The following is a 22,679-nucleotide window of genomic DNA, read 5'->3' as shown; positions in this document are numbered from 1 at the left end:
AGAGCCATCTGAATCACTGTCTGGATGAACAAGCGCGAATGGCACTGAGGCCATCCTGCCTTGAACATGCTGTAGCACCGCCCACTGAAGGGAACCGGCTGTCAGAGAAGTATTCTGGATTGCTTCTGCCTCTCTGATGTTCTCTATGGCGCGTGCCCTTAATTATAACTGGTAAACAGGACAAAAATATTCCTAGGGCATCATTTGCAAATTCCCGCCATATAGGCTACGTTCTCGGTTTGGTCCACTGCTGGCTAAAAGATAGTATGCTCTCTCACCATCTGGCTGGTGAGATAAGCTCTGGGGCACCCTGTCAGTCGGGCCACTGTTTTCACACACACGCCCTCTTGGGACTAGAGGAGTTCACAGGCTGCACTCCACACGGGTACATTTTTTTTCTTTCAAATAGGCGTTCCAGCATTTGTGTTTTCAATCACAGTACAAACATGCCTGATGATTTGGGACAAGAACTGATGAACACATTTACATTATTAGGAAATTGTGATAGGCTACTGCAAATAGTGGGTGTGTGTGTTGATCTTTCTCGACGCCGTAACTAACTGAGATAACCTGCCATACTGTATCCACCGGGCGCTGTCCAGGACCACGGGTGCTGAAATTGGTATCGGCAACACCGAACATGCAGCTCTGGAACCGATGCGAATTTTGGTGGCGGCGACAGTGACTCAAATCATACGTCAGCTTTATGAGGCCCCTTTTATGCCAGCATATGGTTATGATTATGGTATTTAGCCATTTGTCCATAGCTACTTTTACAGAATGTGAACATTACAATAATAATTGTAAAACAGTAAACTGCTTTTGTTTTTGTCTATTTGCCAACTGTGCTATACAACCTAAGCGGAATCGTGTTGCTTTAAATGTCATTTCACTAAATGTTGAGAAATGTAGGCCTATAGGCTACATTTAGAGCCCCATCAGTGTGATTGGTCGATCTGAAAACACACTGCCTTTTTCATTTTACTCGATTATATATCATTAATTTCTGCTGTCTTTTTCCGTCATACATTCATCTTTTAACTCTTTTGGATTTGTGATTTCAGGGGTCACCGGAAGGTTTGGCGTCATCGAAGGAGCAAGGCCAGAGGAGCGCTGTTCCTCGACAACAGAACGTAATTTCTGATGTGGGATCGTCCACTCATCTGATTCCCTGCATATCCCCTGACACAGAATGCAATTATCCTGCCTCCATCTCCGCCTCCCCCGGGAGTCCTTTCGTTCTCCCCCTCTTCAGCTGTGCGTCCTCGTGCCCTCGTGCACACTCAGTCACACACACACACACACACACACAGTGAGAGAGACCCAGCCTTATAGACATGACTTCTAGTACCGGCAGAGTAAGTCCCCCTTAGAGATATATCCTGAGGTAACCTGAGGGAAATTATTCCTCAATGCCCACTTCTCACCAACCCACAAACTGTGATTACTAACACAATACAATTGCATTCCGTGCGGATCATAAGAGTGTTACCTTTGAATTTCCCACGGAAAGTTGATAGAATTGCAGGACCAATAGGCTATATCTGAATATTCTCGGGTAAATAGCCTATGTTCACAGATGGTGCTTGAAAGCATTGATTAAGACCTACTTTTAAAAGTGAGTGAGCCTGTGTGTATGTTTAGCCTGTGTGTGTGTGTGTGTGTGTGTGTGTGTGTGTGTGTGTGTGTGTGCTTGCATGTGTGTTTGTGTTGGACAACATTGATAAAGCTTTTTTAAGAGTCTTGGCAAGGTTTACAACAACCTGTTTAGCACAACATGTGATCACATTTGCTTATCCTGAGGGAGGAATGCAACAAACGCAACAAATGCTGACCCAGGTTGATGCTCACGTACCGTTCGGTCAGCCACGGAAGCCCCGCCTTGCGTAGGAGGACCTGGCGTGTTACCTTGACATAACGGAGCTCACCAGGATGCAATTGATCTTTTTACTTGTACCCGAGCACAAACACACATTTAATATAACTCACTTAAAGACTAAGTAAGCATCCCAAACACCTGCAGATTTTTATTTACAACCGTTTGGATGCAGTCTTTCGTCAGATTATGTTTTAATAGTATTATGGTAAAATGTATCTAATTCAAGCAAACGTTAGAAAATACAAGATAATTGTCATATCAAAATAAATCAAGCTCCTCTGAAAAACAGGTTCAGAGTTATAACTGAACAATGGTACGTTCCCATCACAATGTTGACGTAATGGTAGAAAGGAGTAGGCTGTTCTAACAGTGATCCACTCATTGCAGCAATAGCTTAGGCTACTGTATTTGTTGACCCCTAAGACTCTGTTATAAATATATAAGTGCCCAGGATTTTTGTCCAATATGCAGAGCGACAAAGCTGCCCACCTCAAACATACAAAATATCACCATTTGAGGCTATTTGAAAAAAAACATTATCAAATATCTTCGTTGCGTTATGATCCCTTTTCACTGATAAACGCATTCTTTCGCGAATGGAAATAAATCAGTGGTGTCTATAACGCAGGATATAAGCAGCAATTTAAGTTTAAAATGGTTGAGAGACACTAGCTGTTTGCAGGCACGGAGCAGGTGTTCGGATGTGAATAGCGAGAGGAAAGGACGTCTCTCCCCTCCTCCTCTTCTGCCGCCATGTGATGACGGGCGGGCTGACTGTATCACCGGAGCGATGGTTTTAAGTCACTTTCACCAGCAACAAAGCGGCAACAGCAGTACTGACGTAAACCCGCCACCACAGCACCGAGGCAATACGGCGCCGGGAACAGGGGCACTTGGACCGAAACAATAAAGGGAATCTTCGAAAACAAATACACAGGATGGGAATCGGCCGTCGGGAAACCCCGAGTCTATCGACGAGCAACATCGCCGCGATGCTTTTGCTGTAATTTCTAGCAACCCATGGCTGCTGTTCAAAGGTTTAAAATGCATTCAGAATGGAGAGTTGTGACAAGAGTTGCTGCAGGGTGCCGCATTGCCTGGCCGCTTGATGGTAGGATAGTATAATGCTTTAATGGGGATGGTGATGTTTAGGTCTTTTTGGGTGGGGATGGTTGAATGAACGGCTTGAGCATTAGTGTTACCGACGTCGCCAGGTTAAATGTATAAATGTTCACCCGATACAGTAATTCTATCGGCTGAAGCCATATGCATTTGAATTGCTCAATACGACAGTTTGAATGTACGCGAACACATTGTAGAGAAAATAGATAACCAGAACTTGTATACAGGTAAACTCACAACTGTGCTGCTGACTGGGAAGTAGATTGCTATCGTTGATCATGCTCAGGACGATCTCTAAAGTCATGTTTTAATCTGGAAGCACCACAGATAGGCTTGTCAATACGTGACGCATTTAATATTGTTGTCTTCTTTTTGGCAATTTTCCCAAATCTGCTGTGCCACTTTCTTACTGTTTCGTTCTACGCGTTCGAACAAGGACAATGACTCATTTACAAGCAGGCCTTTCTCCGGAGACGCTGGAGAAAGCCAAGGTGGAGTTAAAAGAGAACCCTGACACTTTACATCAGGACATACAGGAGGTGAGGGACATGATCATCACTCGACCAGACATTGGCTTTCTCAGGACAGACGATGCTTTCATCCTACGGTTCCTCCGAGCGCGGAAATTTAACCATTTCGAGGCATTCCGCCTCCTGGCCCAGTATTTCGAATATCGCCAGCAGAACCTGGATATGTTCAAAAACTTGAAAGCAACCGATCCGGGAATCAAGCAAGCTCTCAAAGATGGATTTCCAGGGGTGCTGTCCAACTTGGACCGGTATGGCAGGAAAATTCTGGTCTTGTTCGCCGCCAACTGGGATCAGAGCAGGTAATCTTGGATTGCCTCCATCAACACGGTTCCTTCAGTGTCACCATTCAACAAAGCTACTTCATTTCCACTTGTACTCGTTTGCATGAAATGTATCGATGCATTCATAAACTGAAATTCTGTACACGTCAGTTTAGATGACGACATCATCAGTCTTGTCAGGATGGGAAGCCATCCCAGATAGCTAGAATGTCAGAACCACTGATTGAGCTAATAACACAACAAATAACCCTGTTAGCACAAGAGTAAATACTACTTACTTGACCACTTTGTTTGACACAAACGCCAACCTTAAGCAGCGTGGTCAGTAAGCCTAATGATCAATTTTTCATGTAATTGTTGGAGCAGCTAATTGCTGTCGACAGGCCGAGTGCGCACAGTGGAACTAACCAGTTAAACGACCCTTTGAAATGTACCACTATCTTTCTTGACTTTTTGGACTAGACCCTTATCCGCTTACAATAGATGAGCCACTAGCAAAGGTCAAGACAGTAGCGCAGTAGTCAATTTCAGCATCTCAGCAGCACCTTCCGACCACATACTGTAGGCCCATTTATGATCATCTCCATCACCCCAAAAAATCTTGCTTCTACAATTTCTATATTTTGATTTCCCTTCATGCTCATTTTCATAGCACACTCATTTGTACAAATGAATGAGGAAAAGGAATGTTTTCTGAAAAAGTAGATTCCACGTGCATCAGTTACATCACTTAGCTTGTCTATTTATCTCAGTCATTTGAGGGAATCAGGGAGCCTGAGTAACATACATGTATTTCATGTATGTGTGGAGAATAGCATTACATGTTGTTCTTTCCGTGTTGTGTGTTTGTGTTGTGTGTTGTAACAATTGTGTGGCCTCTCCACAGGTACACGTTTGTGGATATTTTGCGGGCAATTCTGTTGTCGCTGGAGGCCATGATTGAGGATCCGGAGCTACAGGTGAACGGATTTGTGTTGATCATCGATTGGAGTAACTTCACCTTCAAACAGGCCTCCAAACTCACACCGAGCATGCTGCGATTGGCCATAGAAGGACTACAGGTGAGGCACTGGCACCTGGACTGCTTGTTGTTTGACATGACCATTATCCAGCAGTCACCCATCAGCCGAACACTTGCTTTTGCTTACCTATGGTTTCATAGAAATGCCCTTTTTCACTAATAATACACACACACACACACACACACACACACACACACACACACACACACACACACACACACACACACAGCCCCCTCCCCCCTCACCACCCCACGGCAACACACATACATATCCACTGAATTTGTCTCAGCTCACTAGGACCCCGATAAACCTGGCGGTTCATTCTCTGTGGCACCTGTCCGAGGCAACATGTTCCAGCAGAGTGTTCTGGTTCTGCCTCCTGGCTGCAGAGATGGATTAGTGCACGAGAGGCAGACCCAACGGGCCAGCCAGCCTGCTACTCTCCACATGGGGATGAAGTGGGGGAGGGAGGGAGGAGAGGAAAAAGGGGGTGTGGGGGCAGAGTGGACCCAGAGCAGGTGGTTGATGTTAGCCTGCTCCGGTAATTATTCCCTTTGCGCATTACGGCTCCATATGAATGGGACCTCCTCTCCGTTTGTATCTGTGTGTGTGTGTGTCGTCCATCCTTTCCACAAACCCACTTACAATTCGAATAGGAAACAGGGCCAGGAGAAAGTGTGAGATTTCAGCCTCTAGTTATGTGGGACAGCAAGAGCATAGAAGATTTCTCATCTCAGCCAGAGTAGATTTATTGTGTTTATTATACTTGCTTCTGTTGTAGCTTTCAAAATCTGGTTCTCACACTTTTAATGTTTTTGTACTGTCTGGCTAAAGAGAAAAAAGAAAAAAGAGAAAAATGTGGCATATTGTTTATATAAACAATATGCCACATTTTTATCTTGGGGGAAAGAGGTGATTTTCCCCATCCAAAACAATGGAATTACTATCATAACTAGTGAAACATACAGACAGTGAATCATGCAAAATGACAAATGCCAGAGCTATCCTTCAGTACTACGCTGAGCATGCATGCTACAATAATCCCAAAACTATCAAAAGGCTCCAGCGGTGATTTAATATTCCATGACTCAGTTGAATTGAAAATGAATGCTTTTCAAGAATAGGCTACACGTAGGCTATTGTCCACAAAGCCTCTTGACTGCATAACACAGCCTGGTCATAATGAGACCATTCCCTATTCCCCAGTCCTGCCTCCCACCCCCAGACAGAGCACTTTGAATAATTGATCAGTGCCATTAGCAGCTACTCTTCCAAACATGAAGCCAATCAGAGGTTCTGGACTACTTCTGTCACTGCCATCCAGTCAATAAATTGAAATAAAATTGTAAGTGCAGAAAAAAAATAAGTTATGGGTTAATTTACATTGTTAAAAAATGGCGTCTCGCTTCCAAGAGAGCACTGAGAGGAATGTAAATTGAGTGTGCTTTTTGGCCGCATGGAGTATGCCGTGGTTCAAACGGGGGTTCAGGGGTCCAGTCAGTGGAGGGTAACGCCAGCGCTGGGCAATTCAGAAATCCAACGTGAAGGACCCCCTGGTGAATTTGGGGGATGACAGAAAGGGGCTTGTGTCACCCAGGCAGTACGCTTGTCACTTCAATTCTTGCTTATGAGAGAAATCATATGAAGTGTACCAGGGCCTCAGATAACTCTGTGTGTGTGTGTGTGTGTGTGTGTGTGTGTGTGTGTGTGTGTGTGTGTGTGTGTGTGTGTGTGTGTGTGTGTGTGTGGGTGGGTGGGTGTGTGCGTGCCTGTGTACAGTATCTGTGTGTGTGTGTGTGTGTGTGTGTGTGTGTGTGCGTGTGTGCGTACGTGCATGTGTGCGTGCCTGTGTTTGTATGTATGTGTGTGTGTGTGTGTGTGTGTGTGTGTGTGTGTGTCAGTGTGCCTCTTGTGTGCAAGCATGTATAGAAGTAGGGGGTGGGGTACAGCCATAACAACACCATATAAATCTGTCAGTCTCTTCCTTAATCAAGCACACACTGAAGTATCAAGGTGATACAATGGTTCATTGCATGTTACTCAGCTGAAGGACACATAGCCTGGCTAGCGCTACCACTTCTCAATGAGACGTGGTCTGGGAACCAAACGTTCATTTTCTCTTATTTGAAAAAAATGCCCAGATCCGTTTATTGGGTGCCACGGATGTCTATCAAATGTGTCTGTGCAGAGCTCATCATCGTCTTGTTTTCCCCCCTGTTCTGTGATTGGTTCCCTATCTGAGGCAAAAATTAGGGCGGTAGTTTCCAGGCTGCCTTAGCAGCGTGAATCAAATCGCGCGCAAGGCAGCATGGGAACACCCAGGCTAAAGGACATAGAGAGCTGGCTCTGCATTTCAGCTCTCGTGCTTCAATATATATCTGTGTCAATCAATATATATGTGTGTGTGTGTGTGTGTGTGTGTGTGTGTGTGTGTGTGGTTGGCTGTGTGTATGTGTGTGTGTGTGTGGTGGTGGTGGTGGTGGTAGTGGTATGTGTGTGTATGTGTGTATAAACATGCTGTGAGACACAAACTAAGAGTGAGAGCCCCTAGATGTTCACGATATGATCTCCTCTCAGTGTGCCTATAATTTCCTGTTAAAAGTCGCCATTGCTCACCAGCGCATTTGCAGATTTAGTTTATGTCAAGAGACAGCCGCCAGTTATTATTCATTCCAAGCAGGCCGGAACCTGTTTGGGTCACATAGGATGGCGTGTTTTGAGAAATGAAGCATAGCCACAGGCAAACACAATCACACACACTCTCATTCACTCGACTGCGTTATTAATACTGTGACACACACAAACACACACAGTGAGCGCAGGCACAGCACACATCCAGCACGCACACACACACACACACACACACACACACACACACACATAAACTGAGTGGTAAACAAACAGATAGAAAACAACACAGCTCATTCAAGAGGAGGCGTAAACGCAAGCATATAGAAAATGTTGGCCCTTGGCAAAGTCACCACAGAGACGGTCTGAATGAGGTGGGAACTGTGGTGGGGAGTTAGTCCTCCTGAAGCCAAGCTTTGTTATGTCAGTGCACTGCTTTCTTCTGCTCTCTGTCTTGGACAGGCCTTTTGTCTCTCCTGGTCGGGAGAAAGAACCCGTGCACGTCGGCCAATCACAGCCCACCGATCCCTTCAATCCCACCCCGTACTGAGTTGCCTTGGCAACCTGTCCAACCGTCATGCTATGCGCCCTTCGGATGGGCTGCGTTCGCACAGAGAAACACACTCTTGTCACTCTCTTTCTCCCTTCCTCTCTCACTCTCTCTCCCTTCTTTCCTCTCTCTCTTTCTCCTCTCTCTCTCTTCTTCCCTCTCTCTCTCTCCTCTCTCCCTCTCTTTCAAACCGTATCCTATAATATATGGAGAGGTTAATTTATTCGCCACACATGGACATATCTTTCTCTGTATAATGAACAGAAAGAATGCGGCCTTGGTGTGTGTGTGTATGTGTCTATTGTGTGTGTGTGTGTGTGTGCGTGTATGTGTGCCATAATTTATGGTTTTATCCGACAGGAAATAAGGCCACGTTGTCTGAATCAGTGTGTGTGTACAGGAATATCTTTTATCCAGGATCATATTTTAAGCACATTACTCAAGCTAGCCCATCTTCTCCTTTAAATTATGTAACGTTTCACACTAACCATTTCTAGTGGTTACTCACATCATCACCGTCTGTGACTGAAGTCCATTAAGTGAAGTCATCATCTGAAGTATTAATAGTGCAGAAATGTGGCACATTCTTCAACTGCTCTGGTGCTGGGAGATTTAAAGGAATTATCCGGAGTAAAATGCACTTTAGATCAATTTACGGATGATTGGGAGTACATACGTTGAGTTGAAATCAAAATCATGTCATTCGGATGTGTTTTGAGAAAGTTTGATTTTACCGTTTTTAGTCAAAACTTGTTAGCCTGGAAGTGACCAGGGCAAGTCATTTCGCCTCTACAAAACGCTATTTTATACATCTTCTACAGTTCCAAACAACATTACACTTACCTTTCCGGAATTGTTGCTGCTGCAGCTGGCGTCTTTAGGGGAAAGTCCGTAGGAGTCGATTGCCGAGTGTGGAGTAACACGCTCTGGAAATTCACAATTTCGTCGCCGTTTTTTTTAATTTTTTAATTTTTTTAAAAACGGCGACGAAATTGTGAATTTCCAGAGCGTGTTACTCCACACTCGGCAATCGACTCCTACGGACTTTCCCCTAAAGACGCCAGCTGCAGCAGCAACATTTCCGGAAAGGTACTGGCTTGATGAAATTCATTCTGGACTCTCTATCCGACCACATAAAGACCTCGGGATACTGTGGTTTGGCTTTAGGGACCCTCTACTCACTACCACGTAAGTGTAATGTTGTTTGGAACTGTAGAAGAGGTATAAAAATAGCGTTTTGTAGCGACGAAATGACTTGCCCTGGTCACTTCCAGGCTAACGAGTTTTGACTAAAAACGGTAAAATCGAACTTTCTCAAAACACATCCGAATGACATGATTTTGATGTCAACTCAACGTATGTACTCCCAATCATCCGTAAATTGATCTAAAGTGCATTTTACTCCGCATAATTCCTTTAATAATGCCCAGTTCGCCTCACAATTAACAAGAAAGAGAGACAGATACAGGGAAATAATCCAAAATGGCCTCTTGGTCCTCATCCTCATCCTCTACCTATCACCGCTACACAGTGAGAGAGCTTAAAGTAAAAGAAATACAGTTTTGTCATAATAGTTATACAACAATCAAAATGTGGCAGCTATAACAGAATTTAATTACACACACAGGGTCCCCCATAACCTCACCACTCTTTTACTTTTACCATTTACTTCTAGCAGCATTATTACTTGTTATAAAATAGTATTTTCTATTTATAAAGCCATAAAAAAAAGCTCTTTTAAATTGTATTTATTCTGCACCAATAGCTGAGCTTCATGTGAGCTTAGAGTGACCCTGGATGCGTTAGGAATCGATTGGACAGTCTTATCTCTTATCTGTCCTTGTCTGAAATCCTTTAAGCCACATACCTGTCCTCTGTCCCAGCTGTGGGGTGAACTCTCTGGAAAATGTGTTTTGGAGAGAATGTGGAGTAAGTCCCTGTATCCATTGAGCTGGACTGTTTGGGATTGGTTGCCAGGAGCCCTTAATAACTTCATGGACTGAGTATATAGTTGTATACTTAACAACCAAAATGATAAATGCAACATGTTCATTTGTGCCCCCATTGTTTCTGAGTTAAAAGTACAAGTTCTTCCCCTATGCACTCCATGTGCACTGTCTGTGCACTACCTACAGCTACCGAAATTGTGCAAAGAAAACAGGTGGTGATGCCAAGGCTGGTGGTGATGCCGTTCAGAAAGTCCTTTTTGCTTAAGAGCTATTCAGATTCTCTACATGCTTAGGAAAAGTGCTTCAATGCCTCCTTTCCAATCTGCTTTAAAGAAAAGGTTATAGTGAAGCCCCCCAGCGCTCTTTGCGCTAGGTAGCAGCAATCAGTCAGTGTCACACAAGTCAATGACACCTGCCTTCCCATAATGCATTAGCCTAGTCTAGCCTAGGCCTAAGCAGAGTCAGATTTTCCTTATGAGGTGGGGTTGTTCTGCTCAGTGCTTATTAGCAGCCATTGGGGGAGAAACTGAATTAAATGAAGATGAAAAGTGGCTTTGATGGAGTCCTGTTTTTGAAATGATTCTCTCTGAGTCTTTATGAATTCATCCACTTTCTTATCTTGACCTCGTGATATGTTCCATCAAGCTCAAGGTCAAATGGATAGTACACACAAATTGAGGACATCAGACAAATAGAACAGAAGATCCAAATGCAGCCCAATATTTGCTAATTTATCGACAAGTTGCGTGGCGCAATGCAGCAGAAATAAGGAACACGAGAGTTTGTGGTCTGTGATTTTTAAAAGTTTTATGGAAATGGTGTCACTATAAATTAATTTATGGACTGAGAACCTCCCCATCTGCGCACAGCTCTCATGTAGCATGGTGTTGCATGGTATCAAGTTCATTATATTTGCATCATTGCATTATCAATAAATTGCGTGTCACATAAATATAGTTCACAGGCAGCAGTTCTGGTGGACATTCACGGTGTCAGCATGCCAATTGCATGCTCCCCTTTTTGTGTCCATAGGACAAATCTGATATCTTTTACTTCAATTCATGACACATGGAAGCGAAAACAAAAGTGTTGCATTTATGTTACATGCATGTATAGACAGACAGATGATTGAAATGTGTCTTAAAACCATACGTACTGCTGAGCAGATGCAGACACACTCCAGCAGTGCTCCCAAATTCAACCTTCCCTTCCCACTTATCACAGCGTCGACAACTTCCCAATAAATAGATAGAAACCCAGAGCTGTTAATGGCCCACACTTAAAGTCCTGAAGTAATGTCTTTCGAAACCCTAGAAACTGCAAAATGTTTGTGTTTTAGCTTTTTCCGATAGATTTTTCTTCACATTCAAATGACCATGGGCCATTGCCAAGTCATTGTGTCCTCGTGTCTGGTCTTGGATGAGGGTCAACTTTGTGCCTTTCTGCTTGACCGGGTTTGTGTAAAGGGCAACAGGCTATGCAAAATTTATTGCTGAGCCAACGTTTTGTGCTCCAAGGTAAACAAAAGCGAGCGAAGGGCCGCGAATCAAGGCTGCTTCGAGAGGAAGAGGTCAAGGATTATGCAGCGTAGATATCAACAGTGCCGCTTGCAGATGCCTAACAAGCCTGCATGTGGCCTCCAGCTCCCATCTAGGATGTGTGTGTGTGTGTGTGCGTGCGTGCGTGCGTGCGTGCGTGCGTGCGAGCGAGCGAGCGAGCGTGCGAGCGAGTGTGTGTGTGTGTTTCTGCGTGCGTGCGTGGGTGCGGGCGAGCGAGCATGTGTGTGTGTCAGTGAGTGAGTGTGTGTGTTTGTGTGTGTGTATGTGTGTGTGTGTGTGTGTGTATGTGTGTGTGTTTTGTGTATGCTGGAAGAAGGGAGGGGTGGTGGATGAAACAAACAAAATGCTATGTGGCAACCAACAAATTTTGGTTCTGGGGGAAGTTAAAAACCCAATGGCCTGCCTTCCCCTGAGAATTTTCATTGGATTCTTATTCCCCTTTGTGATTGGACACCATTGGTGCATGGCGTAGCTTAGTCTACCAATGACTGATCCCGGTTTAGCACTGGCGGGTTTTTTTCCACCCTCAGTGGGTGCGGATCTGGCTGGCACAGATAACCCATTTCCTGGGGAGCCTGCCATGATGTATTGACATGACCTATCATACCAGTCAGCGTTTCCCCTCATTAGCATGGCTAGCTTCTAGCGCCTGCCCTCCCCACTGTGGGAGAACGCTGGAGGGCAGGCGATGGGTTTTACCATCGCTTTTAGCCGGCTTGCAGATACATTTTGAAGCTGAGCCCTGACGCGCTGTGTGTTAAGAGAGAGAGAAAGAGAATCAGGAATGGCTTCAGGCTCCAGAGCTACATTGATAGTGCTCTGCTATGAGAAATCAGTGTTTATGAAAGTGGCTGTTTGTGAGCACTACCGATCTTATGGGATCCAGATAGCCACTGGTCTGGCCCAGATCTGGCCCGGCATTGGCCCGGACTGTCAGCAGATCAGGGCCCAATCTGTTACGGAGCTAGCTGAGTTATCTTCGAGGCTATAGCTCCACATACACACACAGAAGTGAGCGAGGGCAGGCTATGGAGAATCGTTTCAAAAACAGGACTCCATCAAAGCCACTTTTCATCACCCGCATTTTCATTTAATTCAGTTTCTCCCCCAATGGCTGCTAATAAGCATTGAGCACAACAACCCCCTTTTTTCCCTTTCTATATCCCACAGCATTGTCTGGTGCCTTAGAACATGCAAATAAGAAATGCAAGTTCCAGGCCCCTTTTCTCCAGAGAAGATTATTTATTTACATCTACAGTATACAGTTAATTGGAAATGTTTCTGAGGCCTTTTGCTTCCTCATGAAGCTCGGAGAGCAGAGCACACACATTCTCATTTCAGTGACAAAAAAGTGAAAACAATTTTTTTTAGCCACTTTTTTTTTGCCACAATTTTAGCCGCATTTATTTTTTGCTACCAACATTTTGATTCTACAGAGATCTGCCTTAAATATTGCCATCAATAAACTAGTACAGAAAATTGATTTACAGTAATCTGGAATAAATATCTTCTATAGGGCTATTATAATTTAAGTCTCATTTTAGTGATTATATGCGTAAGAGGATATATTTGCAAGCAATCCTTTAGTCTGTCCACTTTGGGTCTTTTCCCAGTCAGGATGAGTGGTTAGTGTAGCAGTCAACACAATGTAGGCTCTGTTGACCTTTGCCATCATCACTGGACTCCAGCGGATGAAAAACAAAACAAAACAAAAGCGTTTAAGCGTTTTCTTTTTTTTAAATCCTGTGTTTTTTAAATCCTGTGTTTATCTCTGAGTGACTGGAATGTCAATTTCAGTAAATATTCCTCAGTAACCTCCCGTTTATGGGGAAAAAAGAAGGAGATACATTCCCTGCTGGTATCAGACAACTGCTGTGACAAGAGGCATCAAAGGCGGTACTAATGACTGAGCTCCCCTTGTCGGAACCACCCAACAGGACGTCACACGCTGCTGCTACCCATCTGTTGGCTTTGAGATTTTTGGAAGTGGACAATGTTTTCGTGTTTATACACACAAACATGCACACACACATCCATACACACACACACACACTCACACACGCAGACACACACAGACACAGATACTTTCTTCCCCCATATACACATGCATACATGCAAATACATAGGACAAACACAAACACACACACACACATGCTCACACACCCACACACACACATAAATGCACATACAGACAAACAAACGCACGTACACACACACACACACACCACACTATCACTATCATACCCACCACACTATCGCACACACCACACTATCACTATCATACCCACCACACTATCACACACACCACTGCCCAGGCTGTGCAGCGCTGAATGGCCAGCCCTTTTCTCCGAGAGCGCTCTGGCAGATGGTGGCAGTGGTCCTCGCCAGCGCTGCCCCTATGCCCTCTTTAGCATGGCATCGGCAGTGGTGCCATCACCCGCCACCTCTCTCCCCCCCCTCCACTCACACACACATACACATACACACACACACACTCTCACCCTCCAGTGTCAGATGTGGTGCCAGCTCGGCTGCGGGTGTGTGTGTGTGTGTGTGTGTGTGAGTGCGAGGCCCCGTGCCCGGAGCCAGCTGCCGAGGGGACACACGCAGGCCAGGGGCCGCCCGCACGCTCTACCCGCAGCTGTCTGCCGTCGTGCCGCAGGGGCCATGCCAGACATGGGTACAGTCGTGGGGCGGCTGCCTGCAAGCGTGGCGCTGTCACCGTGCCCGGGCAGTCGGCTCTGCGGAGCGCCGAGCGAGGGAGGGAAGCGGCCCCGTCTGTTTGGTGTTTTCGGGTTATTCTGAGAAAGAGACACAGGAAGAAGACTGACAGAGAGATAGAGAGATAGATAAAGAAACAGATAGACAGACAGACAGACGGATCATTTCCAGTCTAGGCAGAGAGTGAATGCTGTGAACATTTCCGGTGCTTGTTATGGTAACAAGAAAAAGAAAGATCAAGTTACACACTGAGTAACAGTGTTTACAACAGACTAATAGACAGGTTCAGATAGATTTATACATAGAAAATTACATGGGTACCAAAAATGGCTACCATCCCTGACTGCATGTTTGCACAGGGTGCAAGGCTTTTAACTGTGTGAGCCACATAAGTGACTATTAGAACAGAACATTTCCTGCTTGACTCGGTGTAGTATTTTGTCTTATTGACATTCAGCATGCACGCAACAGCTATTCCCCCCACTGAGACCGAGCCAATAAAGAAATCACAGGTTGACTTCCCTGAGGTTTGCCTTTAGCCCCATAAATGAACCAGAGCAATAAAGGTATCCTTGCCATGTCTGTGCGTGCGTGCTGCTACACAACCTGCATGTATGGACCCCATGAATATGAAGGACCATCCTCCAAGGGTTTTTACGAGGGAGTGGATGAGAAAGATAAGTCCCTGTTTGAATCAACTCCAAGATGAAAGGTAGCCATTATTTCCCGTTCACTAAGTGCACGTCTCAGCTGTGAAAAAAGAGCAGGTCAGCTGACAGCGCATCACTCGAAGATATTCCCCTGAAAGTGTTTCTGATTTAATGCACATGCCCTGACTGTTTAGTAGTGGGTTTCATTGAAGACAGAAATCCATTAAGTCTAAATGTAAAGGTATTGTATAAAATCAGCCATTTAGATTACTGGTTTACACTTAATTACACTTAAAGGCCGTAATCATCAATGCAACTGCAACAGCACTTTGATACTCTCTACTTAAAGTTCATAAGCCTAAGCATAGTCCCAATCTAAGTATTGTCGTATTGTACACAACTACAAAATGTCAATGTGTTTTTGCAATATATATCACACTGTACTTAATAGTATAATAACGTCATAAGAGCAATTATGATAAGTATGATTAGTAGATTAGACTGTATGGTGCTTGTCATTGGGAAGAGGTGCATAAGGTTGCCGAGAGTGAGTGGCATGGAAGTGACGAGAGTGTGACCTGTGCTTGACATTTGGCCCACGTGTTTGATGTGGCTCACAGGATGAGAGATGTGTCGAGGGAGCTTCTTTGATGGCCGCCGCTGCCCTGTCAGGCGGCATCAGATCAGACAGGGTCGTGACGCGCCATCAGGTTGGCCGTCATGGCAGCATGGTGCTACTGCGGGTGGTGACTGCCTACCCAAGGCCAGGGCTGACGTTTGCCATGCAGAACGCAACACGGCATATGTGTGTGTGTGCGTGTGCACGCGCGCGTATGTGTGTGTGTGTGTGCATGAAGATGAACACGTTCATAAATCCAAACTGCAGACAGCTGCTGTGTGCTCCTCCTACCACACATCAGGTGAGGATGACGCTTCCCTCCTTTTAACCCCCCCCCCCCCCTTTTCTCCACCATGTGGTCTTGTGTTTCCTGTACGCACACATCTTTTGATGAGTCGTGGATGTGAAATATGTATGGAACAATCAAAGAAATGCCAACGGTGACAAGAGCCCACAAGGGAGGAATGAATACAATAAAAGTGTTTTTCTTTGTTATTAATGAGTTGTGAATGTAGAGCAGGGCTTATATTGACAGCCCCTCTTCCCGTCACAAGAGAGAAATTACACTTTCAAGATGAACTGGAGGAATATTTTTTACACTATGCCTGTCTTGAGCTGAAAGTGTGCTCTTATTTATTCTGTTTTATTTCCTGTGTTTCGTTGCCAACAGGATAGCTTTCCAGCCCGATTCGGAGGGATCCACTTTGTCAACCAGCCGTGGTACATTCATGCACTGTACACCGTCATACGTCCTTTCCTGAAGGACAAAACACGGAAAAGGGTAAGAGATAAAAACGTACTACTGCCGACCCTTCTCACTGTGACTCACCTCACGTTATCGTTACGTCACTCCGAGCAGCTTATTTACTGCAAGATGAAAGAAAATAAAACTAGAATCTCTGCATATTTGTCATTTGGCCCATGCTACACCTTCCCACTAAGATCCACCAAGAAAATCGAGCAGGTAGTCGTCTTTTAATCCTGTTTAGACAAAGGAAAAAACATATCACCGAGAACATAACCGCACTGACAGAGGTAATACGGCAATAAAAATGTTAGTTAGTCACACACCATATAAAATTGCTAGCATTGTGCACTCACACATAATTTAACTGTATTGGGACTGGATAAGCCCTTTGTCAGCTTCATAAACACTGCGCACGCCTGTTCTAAACACCACCCATTAGTTGTTATCCGTCCCCTGGTGCGTTGTTTTGAAGTATGAAATAAGGTATGTGAGCCGTCGTACATATGGCTGTATACAGCGAGAGCCTGTGGCAATGTGTTGCTCATGCTCCTATTAGTTACGGTTCATGCAGTCAGTCCACCTTCATGCCCATGGAGAAAAATATCATGCTAATCTGTCTAGACAAACGCTAAATTGCCTGCCTTTAAGCACGCCTCTGTATAAGCCTGTTTTTGCCACTCTATTTAAGGAAACATTTTTATGCCTCCAGACCTTTTTGGCTATGTGGTGTGTGTGTGTGTGTGTGTGTGTGTGTGTGTGTGTGTGTGTGCGTGCGTGAGTGTGTGTGTGTGTGTGTGCGTGCGTGAGTTTATGTCGACAACTGTTATAATCTTTAAATAAACATTGGATTGCCTGAAGTTCTTTGTATATGTGTGTATGGGGGGCAGCCGTGGCCTACTGGCTAGGGCTTCGGACTTGTAACCGAAGGGCTGCCGGTTCGATCCCTGACCAGTAGGAAAAATCTGGGCTGGAGAAGAGGTTGAGCACTGCTCTCCCATGCTCACATCCACAGCTGAAGTGCCCTTGAGCAAGGCACCACTCACTGCTTCCCGAGCGCCGCTGTAGCAGGAAGCTCACTGCGTCGGGATTAGTGTGTGCGTATTTGGCCCTGTTATTTCTCCTTATCTTAACCGTAAGCCTCCTCCCCATTCTGATCCTCCTCCCCATTCAGATCTTCATGCACGGAAACAACCTGAATAGTCTGCACCAGCTCATTCTGCCCGAGATACTGCCCTCGGAGCTGGGGGGCATGCTGCCCCCCTACGACATGGGCACCTGGGCGCGCACCCTGCTCGATCACGCTTACGACGAGGAGACCGACTACTGCCCCGAGTCGTACACGCTCTCCGTTAAGGACCTGGAGAAAGACCTGTCTCCGAAAACCATGAAGAGGTCGGTGACTGCTGCCGCTGTTGTTTGTGACGTTTAGGCGGAGAGGTGATGTATTCCGTGTGTGTGTGTTTGCATGTGTGTGTGTGTGTGTGTGTGTCTGCATGTCAAATGGACCATGTGAGAATGTTTGTTTGTTTATCAGAGAGAGGGAACAGAACAAACGACAGAAAGAGGGAAACAAAATGAAAGAATGTTAGAGAGATGAAGACGGGAGAGATACCACACAGGGTTTGTGAGTTTCAGTCTGTTTAGCGTGACTCACGATTCTAAGGACTGTATCAAATGACTCATTCAGAAGCCATTGAGCTGGTGCCATGGCATGATGCTCATTGAACTTTAACGTCAGTCCCGATGTTTGCTTATTTAGGTTTTTTTCTTTTGTGTTACATGTTTTGTTGCATGAACAGTTAGGTATTTACGTCCAGCACAGTGTTCTTTTAGAATCCCAAAGCCCATCTCGAACAGTAACGATTTATGAGCATGCAGCGGACGGGGTCGAGATGGGGTTGATATGTGCACTGATCATGGCAGCATGAGTTAATGATAAAAAATAGCTCTCATTAGATGGCATAATTTGTTGGCGAGCCAACGAGGAGCGCTATTTGTTTGTCTCTGTGGGCTGAGGCCCAAAAGCTCATTCATTTGAATCATCCGCAAGATTGCCTGGGAGAGAGACAGAGAATGAAACAGCTCAAGGATGAGATGACTGCTGTGAGGTCTGTAGTCAGGGGAAACCAAACAGTGCAATATTTGTTTTATATATTCTAATACCCTTCCAAAAAAAATATGAGTGACTCATTCAAAAATTGCCACTTGTGGTATTTGCAGTGGGCTAGCCATTTTCATTTTTAACAAACTTGTTTATTCTAGACTTTTCCATTTGGACTAATGCTTAAGATTCATTATGTTTTCATCATGTCTGTCCCAGAGCAGAATGATTACCACAGGCATGGTGATCTCCCTGAGAGATTAGTCAGTGACAAACGTCTTCCCTCACCTCAGCTTGGTCACGTTCCCTCGCAAATGGCTAGATAAATGGAGCAGGCCCCTTTGTAATGAACTGGAGTGAATGTGGGAGTTCATTGTCTGCCCCAGTTGTCTTCGGGGCTAGGTGTCTCGACTTATTGGGTCGTGAAATCAGCATTAGGTGGAAGCGATGACGCCACGGGCACACCATGAGTATCCCTTAGTGCCCAACTCCCCTTCACACACACACACAAACACACACCCTCACTCTTGCACCTACTGGAGCATGAACAGATGGGCTGATGGGAGTTTTTACCGATGGCGCTGAGCTCATCTTCACTTCTGTCCCCTGACGTTAACGGTACTCCCTGACTAAGCCCTCTGCACAAACGCAATGTCATGATGTCACAATGCCAGCGTTGCCCCTGGCGACAAAGCCCATCAGAATCACTGATGTACGTTCAAAGGACTTTCTCTAAGTGTACATGAGTGGTCAAAATATGCTTTTAAGAATCCTGGCTTTGTGTGTTTGTGTGCATTGTGTGTTTGGCCCCTCAAACTAGAGCATGGAAAATAAAGTGCAATGAAAAAACAGTAGTGTCCTCAGTAGTACTAATGGCTCTATATATGGATTCAGAATCTTTTTAGTAACTGAGAAATGTGCCATGCGCCTTTTGTCTATAAGCCCAAACAAATGAATTCATAAACATTGACAATTGACATAGAAAAAGTGCTTATTATGTTGTTTGTTTTCTTTTGTTTGCTCATTGTGGCAATGATGCCAGTTGGAAGGCCCACGGCCAACTTCGTAGAGAGAACGGGGTCTGTTCCGAGAAAGCTGTAAATTAGACACAAAAGTTTACCCCCGGCCCCACGTGCCCCCTCCATGACAACAACGACGTGTTTCAGTTCGGTGCAATTAGCTCTGCTTTCGCCCCGTCTGTGCTAGAAAGGTCAGGCCAGCATTACTGGGCGCTCGCCTGATTAAAAACAGCACTCAGTCGCTGATGAGCGTCGCTCGCCTCACTCTTGTTTATACGCGAGAGGATCAGCGCGAGAGAGAGAGAGGGTGACTCGTTTCCACAGCCTCGTTGGAGTGTTTCAGAATGCAGTTGGGGACACGGACAAGAAGGAATTAAGTGCAGTGATTATGATTTCTAATTGAGCCCCTCATTAATAATCGGAGGATGTTTTGTGTTTTTTTTTTTTTTTTTCAAAGATCGTATGATGTGCGATGAGTCACGGAGCATTTTGAATTTGCTCCTGCGTGATTTAGTTTAACTGAGTCTGTGAATCCCAGAGAATCCTTTCTCTTTAGTGCTTTACTTCCTGGGCATACAGTGAAATCAGGCTCTTGATTGTGACATGGGAATGCCAGCAGGGCGTGTATCTTTCTTCACACAGGTGTTGACAGTGTGTGTTTTGGAAAAGAGAGGAAAACACGAGAAAGAGAGAGAGAGAGACAGAGAGAGAAAGAGCACTAGTCTGCGACACCAATGATGAAGCTGTCCCAGATTTATATGCAATGAATGATGGCTACCCCCTCGTTTTAAAGCTGCTTACGCCTGTAGCAGGGAAATAAATCAGAATTAGGTCAACGTTGTGTCCGAGGATGACTTTTTTTCTCTGTCTCTCCGTCTCTCTTTCTCTCTCTGTCACTGTTGAAATGACCTTTACTGGCTCCTGTGGCAGACAGTCGCTATCCGTTAGTGTGGGAGAAAGTAGGCTTCTGGAATAGCTTCGTTCACAGTGATGCATGTCTGTGCTTCTGCAGCCTCTCTCTGTGTATGTGTGTGTGTGTGTGTGTGTGTGTGTGTGTGTGTTTGTTTGTGTCTTTGGCTTTATTTAAACACAACCCACACCTCACACACTTACTGTGCTCCACAGGGAATTTGGTCACATGACATACGATCGTTAGACCCCGGATCAATTTTCAGAAAAATAAAGATGAAGGAGCATCTTTCTAGTCACCATGTACCCTCACACACACACACACACACACACACACACACACACACACACAGACTTACATGCACCTACAGCAACCACACCAAAAGCCAGCAACCACACACTTACACAAACAGGTTGACTATTGCTCACAGAGACCTGCATAAAAAAAAGAATACTGTAAAAAAACAAACAAACAAAAAAGTTCACCCACACACACTCACTCAAGAAAATATAGCACAGTGGCATGCTGCCAAACACAAACCAGCCATATTTTATTCATGTGTGCGCGCAGGTCTCAATCGGTTGTGGAGCCTGGGGTGCTTAAGAGACCAGAGAAGGTGAAGAGTGAAGAGGAGAACATGCAGCCGCTGCTCTCTCTGGACTAATACCCCCAACCCCCCACCCCACCCCCAAGAACCCCAGACCCCCACCGGCCGAGGGAGACATTCACCACCACCCCCTCCCAACTATCCGAGCTCTCCTCTTTCCCAGAGAAATAAATCGACATGGGAGAGAGAGAGAACTCCTTGTTCTCAAAAATGAACATGAATTCTATATCTAATACATGTAATGTAACACAGAAAACTGCTGAGGAGGGAAGAGCACTGGACGCCTGTGATGAGGAGCTAATGGGGAGAGAGGCGGCCATTTTGAGAGATTTGACTTTTTTGTTTTAAATTGGTTGTTTGATTCCTTTTTTGACGGGGAGGGGGATTTCGGAGGAAGAAACTAATGGCGGAGATCCATACGTCGTTGTCAAGTGCCAATTCAGAACTGTACATACGCTCCAGGCCTAAGCTTTAGGACGCCGGAGTTAATCGTGACAAGAACACGCAATGTAAAGACTGCTGTGAATACTCTGTATGTGCTTCTCGTGAAATATTTTGTGGACAACAACAAAAAAAAGTAAAAGAAACAAAAAAAAAAGTTATAATAAAAATGGAAATGGAAACATAAGTTGAGGGGGATATATTGAACTGCTGTGAGGAGATAGGCTGGGGGTGGGCAGGTGGGTGGCTTGCTGGGGCGGGGGGGGTAGGGTGTCTTCTTTCCATAATTCTAATGTCCAAAATCGACACAAAGCGCAGCTCAGGATCAGTAATAGCTATACCACGCTTCGATGAGCAAAAGAGTGAAAAGGTTTGGCTGAGTCGGATTAATGTATGCTTTGCACGTCAGACGAGAACAAACGAGTTTAAGCAAATCACCCTTTACACCAGGAGGTGCAGGGAATAATGTTGTTGAGGGCCACGATTTCCTGTCAAGTCTGAACCACGAGATTCATATTTTTGGGCTCGATGAGGTCTGCTCTTGTCCCGCTCTTGTCCCCTGCGTCGTGAATAGACTGAATGTGTTCCTGGTTGTCTGTAAAACGTTCAGCTTATTGTCATGACGTAAAAAGGGATGACATTTCGTGTTCAGTATTTCAGATCTATCAAGCCCTGGCTGTACATTGCTATAATGATGGTGGTTTGTGACTTGCTTATTCAGTGCGTTTAGGACAGCATCTTGATCTGTTACACTCGTAGTATTGGGGTCTTTTCTCCCTCTCAGTACCAGAGACACAGAGTATACAGAGGAACAGGAAGTTAATTGCCAAGGTAAGGGTTTGATTGGTCTTTTATTTCCAGACATTTGTAGCATTGGATGCAAGCAATGCTTACATGTCAGGGACAAAAAGCTGTACTTGCCTCACATGGACGAATGTAATCAAAGTCTATTTCATCTTAATGTTGTGATGTATTTAAACAAAACACACACAACATGGAAAACAGTTTTAGAGGCTTAGAGAAGATTTTGACAGGGCCTCTGTGGAAGGGTTCTTAGATTGATTTTATTTAGCTGTGTTGTAACTTTTGACTAAGGGTCAACCATTAGACCAATAAGAAAACAGTCTGTCAAATGTCATGGCTAGAACATGAAACCTTGGAGGGAGTTTTACATAACCCAACATGGTTACTTGCATTGAAGTAAATGCATGTGTAGCCTTTGGGGAAGCCATTTATTGCCGCTTTAAGGTGAATCCAGAGGTAGCTTAGCATATGGTATCGAGTGATTTTTTAAAATATGTTCCAGATGTTTCTCTGTATCCTGTAAGGTCTCCAGCTTGAGC

General features: G+C 45.0%; 1 protein-coding gene across 2 annotated transcripts; it reads left to right on the top strand.

Moving 5' to 3' along the window:
* Positions 1-2,333: 2,333 nt before the first annotated feature.
* Positions 2,334-21,555, top strand: clvs2 (clavesin 2). Of its 2 annotated transcripts, none has more exons than XM_042096044.1 (5): positions 2,334-3,830; positions 4,699-4,873; positions 16,181-16,291; positions 17,430-17,650; positions 20,859-21,555. In XM_042096044.1, exons 1-5 carry the CDS (start codon positions 3,442-3,444, stop codon positions 20,950-20,952), a joined length of 990 nt encoding a protein of 329 aa, XP_041951978.1. In that variant the 5' UTR covers positions 2,334-3,441; the 3' UTR covers positions 20,953-21,555. The 2 variants fall into 2 exon arrangements, with proteins under 2 accessions (XP_041951978.1, XP_041951979.1); XM_042096045.1 differs by having other exon boundaries at positions 2,336-3,830; positions 17,430-17,695; positions 20,859-20,969.
* Positions 21,556-22,679: the final 1,124 nt, after the last annotated feature.

This window comes from Alosa sapidissima, chromosome 6 (genome assembly GCF_018492685.1).
Source record: "Alosa sapidissima isolate fAloSap1 chromosome 6, fAloSap1.pri, whole genome shotgun sequence".
NCBI lineage: Eukaryota > Metazoa > Chordata > Actinopteri > Clupeiformes > Clupeidae > Alosa > Alosa sapidissima.
Note: the sequence above shows the minus strand (reverse complement) of the source record. Positions and strands in the feature narration are given on the sequence as shown.

What these genes read in the sequence shown, in the direction of transcription:
- clvs2 (XM_042096044.1), top strand. Translation starts at nt 3,442, where the DNA reads ATGACTCATTTACAAGCAGGCCTTTCTCCGGAGACGCTGGAGAAAGCC. An exon ending in AGGACAAAACACGGAAAAGG is followed by an intron (nt 16,292 to 17,429) that starts GTAAGAGATAAA and finishes CTCCCCATTCAG; the next exon opens with ATCTTCATGCACGGAAACAA. An exon ending in TCTCCGAAAACCATGAAGAG is followed by an intron (nt 17,651 to 20,858) that starts GTCGGTGACTGC and finishes GTGTGCGCGCAG; the next exon opens with GTCTCAATCGGTTGTGGAGC.